Here is a 13,195-nt window from a genome sequence, read left to right as displayed (position 1 = left end):
GATATCCCTTTTGCAACAGACCAGGAAACACATAGAAACTAATACCCCAAGATCACATAGTCTACGATTTGATTACAATCATGGACATACACTGCCATATCCTTAGCCCATAAAGTGAAGTGGACCTGCCTGCAGACAGTATGTCAAGGGGACAGCTCAGTGTTTAATCATCAGTGGTCGAAATTTGAGAGGAGAGCGAAAATAAGAAAGCAGAGGTCAGAGCTTTAATAATATAATGTCTCTCGCTCTCACGAACAGGAGGCCATATGAAACAGCCTTTTCTAGGTTAAGTCCCAAATGTTGTCCCAAATGGTACCCTTTTCCCTTTATAGTGCACTACTTTTGACCAGGGCCCACACACTAGTCTGCCATTTGGGAGGTAGGACTTTGTGTCCTCCAGTCCTCTTAGCAGAGGTCACTTTTAATGAGAAGGACCCGGCCTGGCCACCAGCCACAATTCCATACCTCTTCCTCCTGCCTGCTGCCTTTTCATCAAGTTCCCATGTATTATCATCCAGGACATTTAGTCTGGGTTATGGGAATCTAACAGCGTAATCTGACGAGATGTTGAGAGTAGGGTTAGAGAGAGGAGGGAGGCAAACCACCAACTTTGTGCACATCCCAAGTTACACCCTATTCCTTATATAGTGCCCTACAGTACCTTTGACCAGAGCCCTATGGGCTTTCCCTATGGGCCCTGGTCAAAGTAGTGCGCTATAGAAGAAATAGGGTGCAATTTGAGACGTAGACCTTTTCCTCCCGCCCAGTCTGAGACTGGAACACTGTGTTCAGAATGGGACAGGTTTTGATGTAACACCATCCTTTAAAGGCCCACTTTATGATTTACAGCTGTATCTTTCACATTAATTCTTGAAGAATATCATAGGGCCTTAGATCAGCCCCTCCACACTTAAACAGCATCCACTCAATACATATTGATTATCTACACAGCAAATGACAAGACTAGCGTCCTGTCCACGGGGGTGTACAGGTGCACTATCTTAATTTGATCAATGTTGTCATAGAGAGTTTTCCTGTGCAGCAGACAATGCAAACTTGTAGTGTATTTGAGGCTTAAAAAGTTTTCTGAAGTTTGTAATTTCCACTTTGAAATGTCAGACTTGATTTTCCCTTACCAAAAATGTATCAACCACTACAAATATGTAAATGAATTATAATCCACATAATCATTCACATTAGCTGTTGCTGTAGGATTAGTTTCCTGCTGTAGCAAACTGGCTCAAATTAAGATCCTACATCTGTACAGTACAGAACAGCACAGTCAGGAAGTACATCAGACCTCTATGCATTATTATTTACACAGACAGTGGTAGTTCATGGACCGTGATGTGTTCCCTGTTTGTATCAGTATTAAGTCCTGACTCTGCTTACATACCTTCTCCCAGGTAGTGCTGGGCTTCGTGTGCGAGGCCGACTTCAAGCTTGTGGCCAAGGCCATTCGGGACCGCATCAACGTCATCAAGCGCCAGCGTGACAAACTGCTCCGCCTCGCAGAGAAGAAGAAGCAGGAAGAGGAGGAGCCCAAGCCTGTACTGCAGCCACCCTCCCTGAAAATCAACAGGTCTCCATCAAAGCCCCATCAGAGCCCCATAGGCGTCCATGCCCCCACCCCGGCCCAGAGCCAGGATCACCCCTCCCCTCCCCCGCTCACCCCCACCGTGTCCCCCGTCAACAGCTCTCTGGACTCGGGCATCAACGCCAGCTTCATCCATGAACCTGAGGAACCAGAGGCAGACCAGCACCAGCACTTCCAGGTCCACCACACCAGCTGCTCCTCGGCCAACTGTGAGAACACTTAACTTAACCTTTAGCCAATTTAGGCTGTGGCTCTGTCCCGAAAGGCACCCTAGTCCCTATATAGTGCACTACTTTTAACCAGGGCTCATTGCTTTCATAACTGTTGGTTTCATAACTGTTGTAGTGCTGAATGGCCCTGACTAGATGTACATGTGGGAGACCCTGAAAGAAAGAAGGATAACTTAATTATTCAGTCCCTGATGGTCTTACAGTGTACCTCACCAGTTTGTGTGTGTGTGTGTGCGTGTGCGCGTGTGTGTGCACGTGTGCGTGTGTGTGTGTGTGTGATTGTCCTCAAATGTTTTCTAGTGACCAGCAGAGAGACAATCAGAACCCTCTGTGTGGTCGATTCCTATAATAATAGTTACAGTTAATCTAGTTTAAGTATCTTCCACATTCATCATTATGTCCTGACCATGATGTTAATCTATAAGGAATCCTCTGAGCCCTCTGTGTGTGTGTGTGTGTGTGTGTGTGTGTGTGTGTGTGTGTGTGTGTGTATGCATGCATGCATGCATGTGTATGTGAGTGACTGTGTGAGTGACTGTGTGGGTGTGTGAGTGCATGTGTGCGTGCATGCAATCCTTTGTGTGAGTGCGTCTGTGTCAGTTAGTCAGTGAGTGCGGCCCTGCCTGGTCAGTCACATGCTCATGGCTGATGTCTCATGCCTGGTCAGTCACATGCTCATGGCTGATGTCTCATGCCTGGTCAGTCTCATGCCTGGTCAGTCACATGCTCATGGCTGATGTCTCATGCCTGGTCAGTCACATGCTCATGGCTGATGTCTCATGCCTGGTCAGTCACATGCTTATGACTGATGTCTCATGCCTGGTCAGTCACATGCTCATGGCTGATGTCAGATGTGTTTGTTGTAACAGCTGACTGCGAGACAGACGGCTATCTCAGCTCCTCTGGCCTCCAGGATCCCCTGGAGATAGCTGTCAGCCTCAACTGGTCAACCCTGACCCCTCCCACCCTGACCCAAAACACTGGGACTGGGACTACTGCCCTCAACAGACACCCTCAGCACCACTCCATCCCAGCCCTCCGCTTCCCCTCGGTGTGTACATGGGACAAACAGCTAGCTAGCTATGATGATGACGAGTAACTCTACCTGAACTGTACATTAATACAATTGAATTACCATAATACACTATGTGTCTGTTCCCTCTTCCTGACTGTTCCCTCTCCCTTGTCCTGTTTGTAGAGTATTTCAGTATTGGGTAATATGGAGCATGGCCCTTCTGGAGGACACTCTACCAGCGACTTCAACTCACCTGTGGACAGGTACATTCCTCAGCCTCTTCCCTAGAATAGATACTTTATTGTCCATTTTTTGCTAGAAAGAGAAATTCATGTCTTGCCTTTCCCATCACCACCAGACACACAAATACCAACACACACACACACACAAACACACAAATGCGCACGCACGCACATGCACGCATACACACACATTGAGAGGCACAGGGTCAGTCAATGCTGATCTGCTTCCAACAGCAGTGGAACCTGAGTTAAACAGACCACCAGTTGTCAAGTTCCAACTGGACCATCTAACCTCTACGCTTCATACGCCTCCGTACACATCTGTGTCCAAACAGCAGACTGACCTGAGGTTCTTAACAGCCCCTCTCTCTAGCTGAGGGAAACGACAGCCCCTCTCTCTAGCTGAGGGAAACGACAGCCCCTCTCTCTCCCACCTGAGGGAAACGACAGCCCCTCTCTCTCCCACCTGAGGGAAACGACAGCCCCTCTCTCTCCCACCTGAGGGAAACGACAGCCCCTCTCTCTCCCACCTGAGGGAAACGACAGCCCCTCTCTCTCCCACCTGAGGGAAACGACAGCCCCTCTCTCTCCCACCTGAGGGAAACGACAGCCCCTCTCTCTCCCACCTGAGGGAAACGACAGCCCCTCTCTCTCCCACCTGAGGGAAACGACAGCCCTTCTCTCTAGCTGAGGGAAACGACAGCCCCTCTCTCTCCCACCTGAGGGAAACGACAGCCCCTCTCTCTCCCACCTGAGGGAAACGACATCCCCTCTCTCTCCCACCTGAGGGAAACGACAGCCCCTCTCTCTCCCAGCTGAGGGAAACGACAGCCCCTCTCTCTCCCAGCTGAGGGAAACGACAGCCCCTCTCTCTCCCAGATGAGGGAAACGACAGCCCCTCTCTCTCCCACCTGAGGGAAACAACAGCCCCTCTCTCTCCCAGCTGAGGGAAACGACAGCCCCTCTCTCTCCCAGCTGAGGGAAACGACAGCCCCTCTCTCTCCCAGATGAGGGAAACGACAGCCCTTCTCTCTAGCTGAGGGAAACAACAGCCCCTCTCTCCAGCTGAGGGAGATGACAGCACCTCTCTTTTCAGCTGAGGGAAACGACAGCTCCTCTCTCTCCAGCTGAGGGAAACAGCACCCTCTCTCTCTAGCTGAGGGAAACAACAGCCCCTCTCTCCAGCTGAGGGAAACAGCACCCTCTCTCGCTCACTCTCTCTCCAGCTAATAGAAACAACAGTCCGTCTCTTTCTAGCTGAGAGAAACGACAGCCCCTCTCTCCAGCTGAGGGAAATGACAGTCCTCTCTCTCCAGCTGAGGGAAACAACAGCCCCTTTTTCCAGCTGAGGGAAACAATATTCGGTCTCTCTCTAGCTGAGGGAAATGACAGCCCCTCTCTCTCCAGTTGAGGGAAACAACATTCTGTCTCTCTCCAGCTGAGGGAAACGACAGCCCTTCTCTCTAGCTGAGGGAAACAACAGCCCCTCTCTCTCCCAGCTGAGGGAAACAACAGCCTGTCTCTCAAGCTGAGGGAAACAACAGCCCCTCTCTCTCCCAGCTGAGGGAAACGACAGCCCCTCTCTCTAGCTGAGGGAAAAGACAGCCGCTCTCTCCAGCTGAGGGAAACAACAACCCATCTCTCTCCCAGCTGAGGGAAACAGCCGCCCCTCTCTCTCCGGCTGAGGAAAATGACAGCCCTCTCTCTCCAGCTGAGGGAAATGACCGCCCCTCTCTCTCCAGCTGAGGGAACGACCGCCCCTCTTGCACCAGCTGAGGGAAACGACCGCCCCTCTCTCTCCTGCTGAGGGATACGACCGCCCTCTCTCTCCAGCTGAGGGAAACGGCCGCCCCTCTCTCTCTAGCCTTGGGAAACGACAGTCCCTCTCTCTAGCCTTGGGAAACGACAGCCCTCTCCAGCCCCTCTCTCCAGCTGAGGGAATCGACAGCCCCTCTCTCTCCAGCTGAGGGAAACGGCAGCCCTCTCTCTCCAGCTGAGAGAAACGGCCACCCCTCTCTCTCTAGCCTTGGGAAACGACAGTTCCTCTCTCTAGCTGAGGGAAACGGCAGCCCTCTCCAGCCCCTCTCTCCAGCGGAGTGAATCGACAGCCCCTCTCTCTCCAGATGAGGGAAACGACAGCCCTTCTCTCTCCCGCTGAGGGAGATGACAGCACCTCTCTTTTCAGCTGAGGGAAACGACAGCTCCTCTCTCTCCAGCTGAGGGAAACAACAGCCCCTCTTTCTCCAGCTGAGGGAAACAGCACCCTCTCTCTCTAGCTGAGGGAAAAAACAGCCCCTCTCTCCAGCTGAGGGAAACAGCACCCTCTCTCGCTCACTCTCTCTCCAGCTAATAGAAACAACAGTCCGTCTCTTTCTAGCTGAGAGAAACGACAGCCCCTCTCTCCAGCTGAGGGGAATGAAGCCCCTCTCTCTCTAGCTGAGGGAAACAACAGCCCCTCTCTCCAGCTGAGTGAAACAACATTCTGTCTCTCTCCAGCTAAGAGACAAAACACCCTCTCTCACTCTCTCTCCAGCTGATAGAAACAACACCCCGTCTCTCTCTAACTGAGAGAAACGACAGCCCCTCTCTCTCCAGCTGAGGGAAACGAAAGCTCCTCTCTCTCCAGCAGAGTGAGACGACCGCTCCTCTCTCTCCATCTGAGGGAAACGACCACCCCTCTTTCCAGGTGAGGGAAACGACATTCTGTCTCTCTCCAGCTGAGGGACACCACATTCTATCTCTCTCCAGCTGAGGGAAAACAACAGCCCCTGTCTCTCCAGCTGTCGGGAAACTACCGCCGTCCTCTTTCCATCTGAGGGAAACGACGGCCCCTCTCTCTCCAGCTGAGGGAAACGAATGCCTTTCTCTCCAGCTGAGGGAAACGAACGCAACTCTCTCTCCAGCTGAGGGAAACAGCAACCCCTCTCTCCCGCTGAGGGACACAACACTCTCTCTCACTCTCTCTCGCTGAGGGAAACGACAATACATCTCTCTAGCTGAGGGAAACGTTAGCCTCTCTCCAGCCTCTCTCTTGAGCTAAGGGAATCGACAGCCCCTCTCTCCAGCTATGGGAAACAACATTCTGTCTCTCTCCAGCTGAGGGAAATGACAGCCCCTGTCTCCAGCTATGGGAAACAACATTCTGTCTCTCTCCAGCTGAGGGAATCCGACAGCCCCTCTCTCCAGCTATGGGAAACAACATTCTGTCTCTCTCCAGCTCTGGGAAACAACAGCCTGTCCCTCTCCAGCTCCAGCTGAGGGAAACAACATTCTGTCTCTCTCCAGCTGAGGGAAACGTCATTCTGTCTCTCTCCAGCTGAGGGAAATGAAGCCCCTCTCTCCAGCTGAGGGAAACAACAGCACCTCTCTCCCCCTGAGAGACAAAACACCCTCTCTCGCTCTCTCTCTCTCCAGTTGATAGAGAGAGACGGGCTGTTGTTTCTAACTGAGAGAACTGGGAAATGACCCCCCCCCTCTCTCCACCTGAGGGAAACGACCACCCCTCTTTCTTCAGCTGAAGGAAATGAATGCCCCGCTCTCTCCAGCTGAGGGAAATGACCGCCCCTCTCTCTCCAGCTGAGGGAAACGACAGCCCCTCTCTCTCCAGCTGAGGGAAACAACAACCCCTCTCTCCCGCGGAGGGACACAACAACCTCTCTCGCTCTCTCTGTCTCCAGCTGATAGAAACAACAGCCCGTCTCTTTCTAGCTGAGAGAAACGACAGCCCCTCTATCCAGCTGAGGGAAACGACAGCCCCTCTCTCTTCAGCTGAGGAAAACAACCGCCCCCCTCTCTCCAGCTGAGGGAAACGACCGCCGTCCTCTCTCCAGTTGACGGAAACGACCACCCCTCTTTCTTCAGCTGAAGGAAACGAACACCCTGCTCTCTCCAGCTGATGGAAATTACCCCCCCCCCCTCTCCACCTGAGGGAAACGACCACCCCTCTTTCTTCAGCTGAAGGAAACGAATGCCCCGCTCTCTCCAGCTGAGGGAAATGACCGCCCCTCTCTCTCCAGCTGAGGGAAAGGACCGCCCCTCTCTCTCCAGCTGAGGGAAATTACCTCCCCTCTCTTTCCAGCTGAGGGAAACGGCAGCCCCCTCTTTCCAGCTGAGGGAAATGACCGCCCCTCTCTCTCCAGCTGAGGGACACGATTGCCCATCTCTCTCTCCCATTGAGGGAAACGACAGCCCGTCTCTCTCTCCAGCAGAGGGAAACGACAGCCCGTCTCTCTCTCCAGCAGAGGGACATGACAACCCCTCTATCTCCAGCTCATGGAAACGACAGCCCCTCTTTCCAGCTGAGAGAAACGACAGCCTGTCTCTATCCAAATGATGGACACAAGATTCCCTCTTTCCAGCTGATGGAAACATTTCTTCTCTTCAGCTGATAGAAACAACAGCCTCTCTCTCCAGCTGAGGGAATCAACAGCCTCTCTGTAGTCTATTTATTGAAGCACAATGGACTCTGATGTTTCTGTTTTACTTTCATATCAGATGTTTCTGGTAACTGTGTTTTCATGAAGCAGTATGTGAGGAGAACAGCTTTCTTCTCTGTAGGGGAGCCTTGAATGGGGTGGTGCTGGTCTGTGTGTGTGTGCGTGTGTGCGGGTGTTTGTATGGTCCAGCATGTGTAGCACATGGGGATGTGTGAAACTTACTCCTCAGCTTGAAGTGTCCCCACTTGCACCGGTGATTAGCAAGCTTTTTGCGTTGTGCGACTGGTAAGACACTTCCGGAAGGAGGTCACGTGTGCTAGCAAGACAGAGGTCCTGGGTTCGATCCTTGGTGTGATCCAAATCAGAAGGAACTGGTACTCGCTAAGCAAGTATCGTGAGGTCCTTTACATGTGTGTTGTCATCTGGTGCCCATTCTGTCTAGGCAACAATACCTTGTTCAAGTTTTATCCGCTGTGAACTGAAGTTACCCAAAAGTTATTCAAATTTTAGAGAATGGTTAGAAAGCACAGTGGAATCTTCTAACCAGTAGAGCGTCTGTCTGTAAATGTTTGCTGGCCTCAGAGGAGTAGTGGATGGCTGGAGGGATAAATCAGGGACTATGGTTCTAAGAGACCCAGGGGACTCAATTAGCTAACCATGAAGCTTTTTACTGCATGTTCTCCCAGGCTGTGTAACACGTTTTCATTACATAAATGCTCCACTGCTGAATAGAACACATGGATTTGTTGTTCCTTTCTTACGACTGTATTGTTTTCTTTTGGAGATGTGTCCAATATTACAGCACACTAACGTTTACTATAATCCTCACATTAGGCTTTATTTGGCATATACACTCACCGGCCAGTTTATTAGGTACACCCATCTAGCACTTGGTCGGTCCCCCATTTGACTCCAGAACATTCTACAATGTGTCAGAAAATTTTCCACAGGGATGTTGGTCCATGCTGACGTGATGCATCAAGCAGTTGCTGCATATTAGGCGGCAGTACATTCATGCTGCGAACAGCCCGTTCCATCTCATCCCAAAGAAACTCTATTGGGTTGAGGTCTGGGGACTGCGCAGGCCACTCAAGGAAGCTCGCTGTCATGTTCCAATAAATGTTTTTCCACTCCTCAACTGTCTAGTGTTGGTGATTGCGTGCCTGCTGGAACCACTTCTTCTTCTTTTTAGCTTATTGGAGTGAAACCCGGTGTGGTCGTCTGCTGCACTATCCATTCTGTGACAAGAATCAACGTGTTGTGCATTCCAAGATGCCATTCTGCACGATACTATCGTACTGTGCCGTTATTTGTCTGTTTGTGACCCGCCTGTTTGTGACAATGCATGAACACAGGAGCAATACCGACTGCGGAAGAAACCCAAGGGAGTGACAGATAAAGGGGAGATAATCAGGACGGTAATGGAGTCCAAGTGAGTATCATAATGATCTGCAGGTGCGCGTAATGATGGATGCCAGGTGTGTGTAACGATGGATCCCAGGACCGGTGGTTAGTATACCGGCGACGTCGAACGCCGGAGGGGAGGAGGGGGAATAGATGTGACAGCACCATTCTCGGTAAACCCTACACACAGTAGTGCTTGAAAAGCCCAGGAGAGACGCTGTTTCTGAGATACTGGATCTGGCATGCCTGGCACTGACAATCATAGCTAACTCAAAGTCGCTTTAGTCACTCGTTTTGCCCATTCTAACGTTCAATCCAACAGTAACTAAATGCCTCGATGCCTGTCTGCCTGCTTTATATAGCAAGCCACGACCACATGACTCACTGTTTGTAGGAGCGATTTGTGACATCAGCGGATGTAAAAAGGGCTTTATAAATACATTTGATTGATTGATTGATTCGTTAATTTTCGTGTACCTAAAAATTGTCCGGTGAGTGTATATTTGGCATGTTTAACGGTCTAGCTCTGTTTCCTATTTTGACGTGTGGTTATTTCTATTTCATCCTCATTGCATGGTTATTAACTCAGAAATAACTGCAACATAAAATGCACCCGTGGTTTTACAGCGGTAATGAAAAATGTACTAACACGCCAATCATCTTCACAGCTACGCCTCCGACGTGACCTCAGGCTTGAGTGATGGCTACGAGGGCCTATCAGAGAGGAGTGGCAAGACTGCTGCCAGGCGCACGGCTGGCAAGCTGTTCCGGAGGAGAGCCCGTTCAAGACTGCGCATCACTGGGGTAAAACAAATGCATTAATCAATCAAGACTATTCTATACAACTGATTGTCAAGCCCACAATTAGGGCCTGTCCCAAGAGCACCCATTCCCTATAGAGTGGGTGAATATAATGCTAATGGGGTACCATTTGGGATGCCTACTGCAGTTTCCCCTATATTAATTTAGCAGCAGCACTTTTTATATATATACAGTACCAGTCCAAATTTCAGACACACCGACTCATTCAAGGGTTTTTCTTTATTTTTACTATTTTCTACATTGTAGAATAATAGTTAAGACATCAAAACTATAACTATGACTACATCCTGCATACACACGTCCTGCATACACACGTTCTACATACAGACGTTCTGCTGCTTCCCCAGTGTTTCTTTAGTCTACAGAACATAAACAAAGTTACCCTGATGGATGGTGTCTCTATGCAGCTCTCTGACAAAGACGACCGGGTGGTGGAGTGTCAGCTGCAAACTCACAATGACAAGATGGTTACCTTCAAATTCGACCTGGATGGAGACAACCCAGAGGACATTGCAGCTGTCATGGTTAGTGGTCACCTCTAGGGTTCCCTATTCCCTATGTAGTTCACTACTTTTGACCAGGGCCCTAAATAGGAAATAGGGTACACCATTTGGGACGCAAACCTAGTCTACTCATTCGACCATTGGCCCTTCACTGATCTCCAAATAATAGACCTACACACTATAGGGTAGTATAATCTCCAGAGAAATGAAGCACTACCAGCTTATCTTAATAGCAGATTCTACTATCTTCCCCTATCTCACACAGCAGCACAGGCTCTACGTCCCACTTCCAGTTTAAACACGTTTCTCTGTGTTTCTATGTCATATAGATGTATCTCAGTTAGGGGGATGTGATGCATGCAGATAAGCAGTTTACACCCGTGCCATTTTAGTTTACACACGTCTCATTTAGGTTTGATTACGAACTTGGGGGGGTTCTGGCGTAGGTATACACAAAGCACGTAGCCAAGATGAGGTAGTGGTATTTTCTACTTCTGTTGGTGGTAAATTCTAGAACTTTGTGTTGACTGATTATTCTGTTTATTCTGACTCTGAATGAAACACAGTGCGCTTTTGTTTAGTCGAGTCTTGGCACAGAGTTAGTCAGGTCTTATAAAAGCCCCTGTGGTTATTAGTGCAGTACACCAGCACTACAAGAGCTGAATTAAGACATGCTGACAGGAGAGCCAGCCCATTCACCACACCCAACCATCCAATCAAACCACAATTCACAGAATTATGCAAACCTCCTTAATCCTGCTCTAGACCAGTGGTTTTTAATCTGTGGTCCACGGGGGTACTGCAGGTGGTCCAATTTTTTATTGTGATTATTTATTTTAATTGTTTTGTTTAAAAAAAAAATTATGACAGTTGGGAGTATTGTTATTGTTTGCAATTTTACATAAATGTTCACAATGCAAATTGTTTTAATATAATAATAATAAAAGGCCTTTCATTTGTTACATTCACTGCTAAAATTGACCAAATATTTTATGTAAAAAAAAAAAATCTGCAACTAATGGTTGTCCTTGAGCTTTTGACGTAATTTGGTGGTCCCCAGAACGGAAAGGTTGGGAACTGCTGCTCTAGACTGCTCCAACAAACTGTGTGTGGAGGTTATGACAATGAGGGCAGACAGACATACACTACCGTTCAAAAGTTTGGGGTCACTTAGAAATGTACTTGTTTTTGAAAGAAAAGCAATTTTTTCGTCCATTAAAATAACATCAAATTGATCAGAAATACAGTGTAGACATTGTTAATGTTGTAAATGACTACTGTAGCTGGAAACTGCAGGTTTTTTTAATGGAAAATCTACATAGGCGTACAGAGGACCATTAACAGCAACCATCACTCCTGTGTTCCAATGGCACGTTGTGTTAGCTAATTCAAGTTGATCATTTTAAAAGGCTAATTGATCAATTGATCATTATGTTAGCACAGCTGAACTCTGTTGTCCTGATTAAAGAAGTAATAAAACTAATGGTCCTCTGTACGCCTATGTAGATATTCCATAAAGAAACGTGCCGTTTCCAGCTACAATAGTCATTTACAACATTAACAATGTCTACACTGTATTTCTGATCAATCTGATGTTATTTTAATGGACAAAAAAATTGCTTTTCTTTCAAAAACAAGGACATTTCTAAGTGACCCCAAACTTTTGAACGGTAGTGTACATACACAGACAGGCATGCAGGCAGGCAGGCAAACAGGCAGACGTGTTATTCATTTATTCATGGCGTGTGTATTTTCCAGGTACACAATGAGTTCATCCTGCCATCGGAGAAGGAGGGTTTCATCCACTGCATGGGTGACATCATCAAGAGGGCGGAGACTCTGATGAAGGAGCACATGGTCCACGTGGATGGCAGCCATGGAGCGCCATGCCCACAATTCCACAACAGGGTCAACTCATTGTCTGCGTCACAGGTCAGTACCAGCTCAGGATGGCAGCAGAAAACAGTCCATAACCTGGTTGACTGGAGTCTCTGACATTTTATGGGCTTTCCCCTGACACTGCCTATTATATATGTCCTGAATGGCAGGAAGCTTGGCCCCAGTGATGTACTGGGCCGTTCGCACTACCCTCTGTAGCGCCTTACGGTCAGATGCCGAGAAGTTATCATACCAGGCGGTGATGCAACTGGTGAGGATGCTCTCTTGAAACTCTCGACCCACTCCACTGTTCAGCCCGCCTTTTCCTGTAGTCCACGATCAGCTCCTTCGTTTTGCTCACTCACATTGAGGGAGAGGTTGTTGTCCTGGCACCACTGACAGTTCTCTGACCTCCTCTCTATAAGCCGTCTCACCGTCGTCGGTGATCAAGCCTACCACTGTTGTGTTGTCAGCAGACGTAATGATAGTGTTGGAGTCGTGTTTGGCCATGCAGTCGTGGGTGAACAGGGAATACAGCAGGGGACTAAGTACACACCCCTAAGGGGCCCCAGTGTTAAGGATCAGCGTGGCAGACGTGTTGTTGTCTACTCTTAGCACCTGGGGGCATCCCGTCAGGAAGTCCAGGATCCAGTTGCAGAGGGAGGTGTTTATTCGGTATGCGAATTGGAGTGGGTCTAGAGTGTCCGGGAGGATGCTGTTGATGTGAACCATGACCAGCCTTTCAAAGCACTTAATGGCTACCGATATGAGTGCTATGGGGTGGTAATCATTTAGGGGGGTTATCTTCGCTTCCTTGGGACCATAGACTATGGTGGTCTGCTTGAAACATGTAGGTATTACAGACTCGGTTAGAGAGAGGTTGAAATGTCAGTGAAGACACTTGACAGTTGGTCCACGCATGCTTTGAGTACACATCCTGGTAGTCCGTTTGGCCCAGCGGCTTTGTGAATGTTGACCTGTTGAAAGGTTTTGTTCACATCGGCTACCGGGAGCGTTATCACACAGTAATCCAGAACAGCTGGTGCTCTTGTGCATGCCTCAGTGTTG

At 49.0% G+C, this 13,195-nt stretch overlaps 1 protein-coding gene across 1 annotated transcript in view; it reads left to right on the top strand.

Moving 5' to 3' along the window:
- Nucleotides 1–13,195, top strand: part of LOC118943833 (serine/threonine-protein kinase WNK4-like) — a 42,877-nt gene that overhangs the window by 6,122 nt on the left and 23,560 nt on the right. Inside the window, exons 3-8 of the mRNA XM_036959913.1 lie at nucleotides 1,407–1,806; nucleotides 2,697–2,878; nucleotides 3,026–3,105; nucleotides 9,593–9,728; nucleotides 10,154–10,270; nucleotides 12,008–12,181. Coding sequence (XP_036815808.1) covers nucleotides 1,407–1,806; nucleotides 2,697–2,878; nucleotides 3,026–3,105; nucleotides 9,593–9,728; nucleotides 10,154–10,270; nucleotides 12,008–12,181 — 1,089 coding nt within the window. The remainder of the gene's footprint in view (nucleotides 1–1,406; nucleotides 1,807–2,696; nucleotides 2,879–3,025; nucleotides 3,106–9,592; nucleotides 9,729–10,153; nucleotides 10,271–12,007; nucleotides 12,182–13,195) is intronic.

The sequence above is a fragment of the Oncorhynchus mykiss genome, chromosome 23, assembly GCF_013265735.2.
Source record: "Oncorhynchus mykiss isolate Arlee chromosome 23, USDA_OmykA_1.1, whole genome shotgun sequence".
Classification (NCBI taxonomy): domain Eukaryota; kingdom Metazoa; phylum Chordata; class Actinopteri; order Salmoniformes; family Salmonidae; genus Oncorhynchus; species Oncorhynchus mykiss.
Note: the sequence above shows the minus strand (reverse complement) of the source record. Positions and strands in the feature narration are given on the sequence as shown.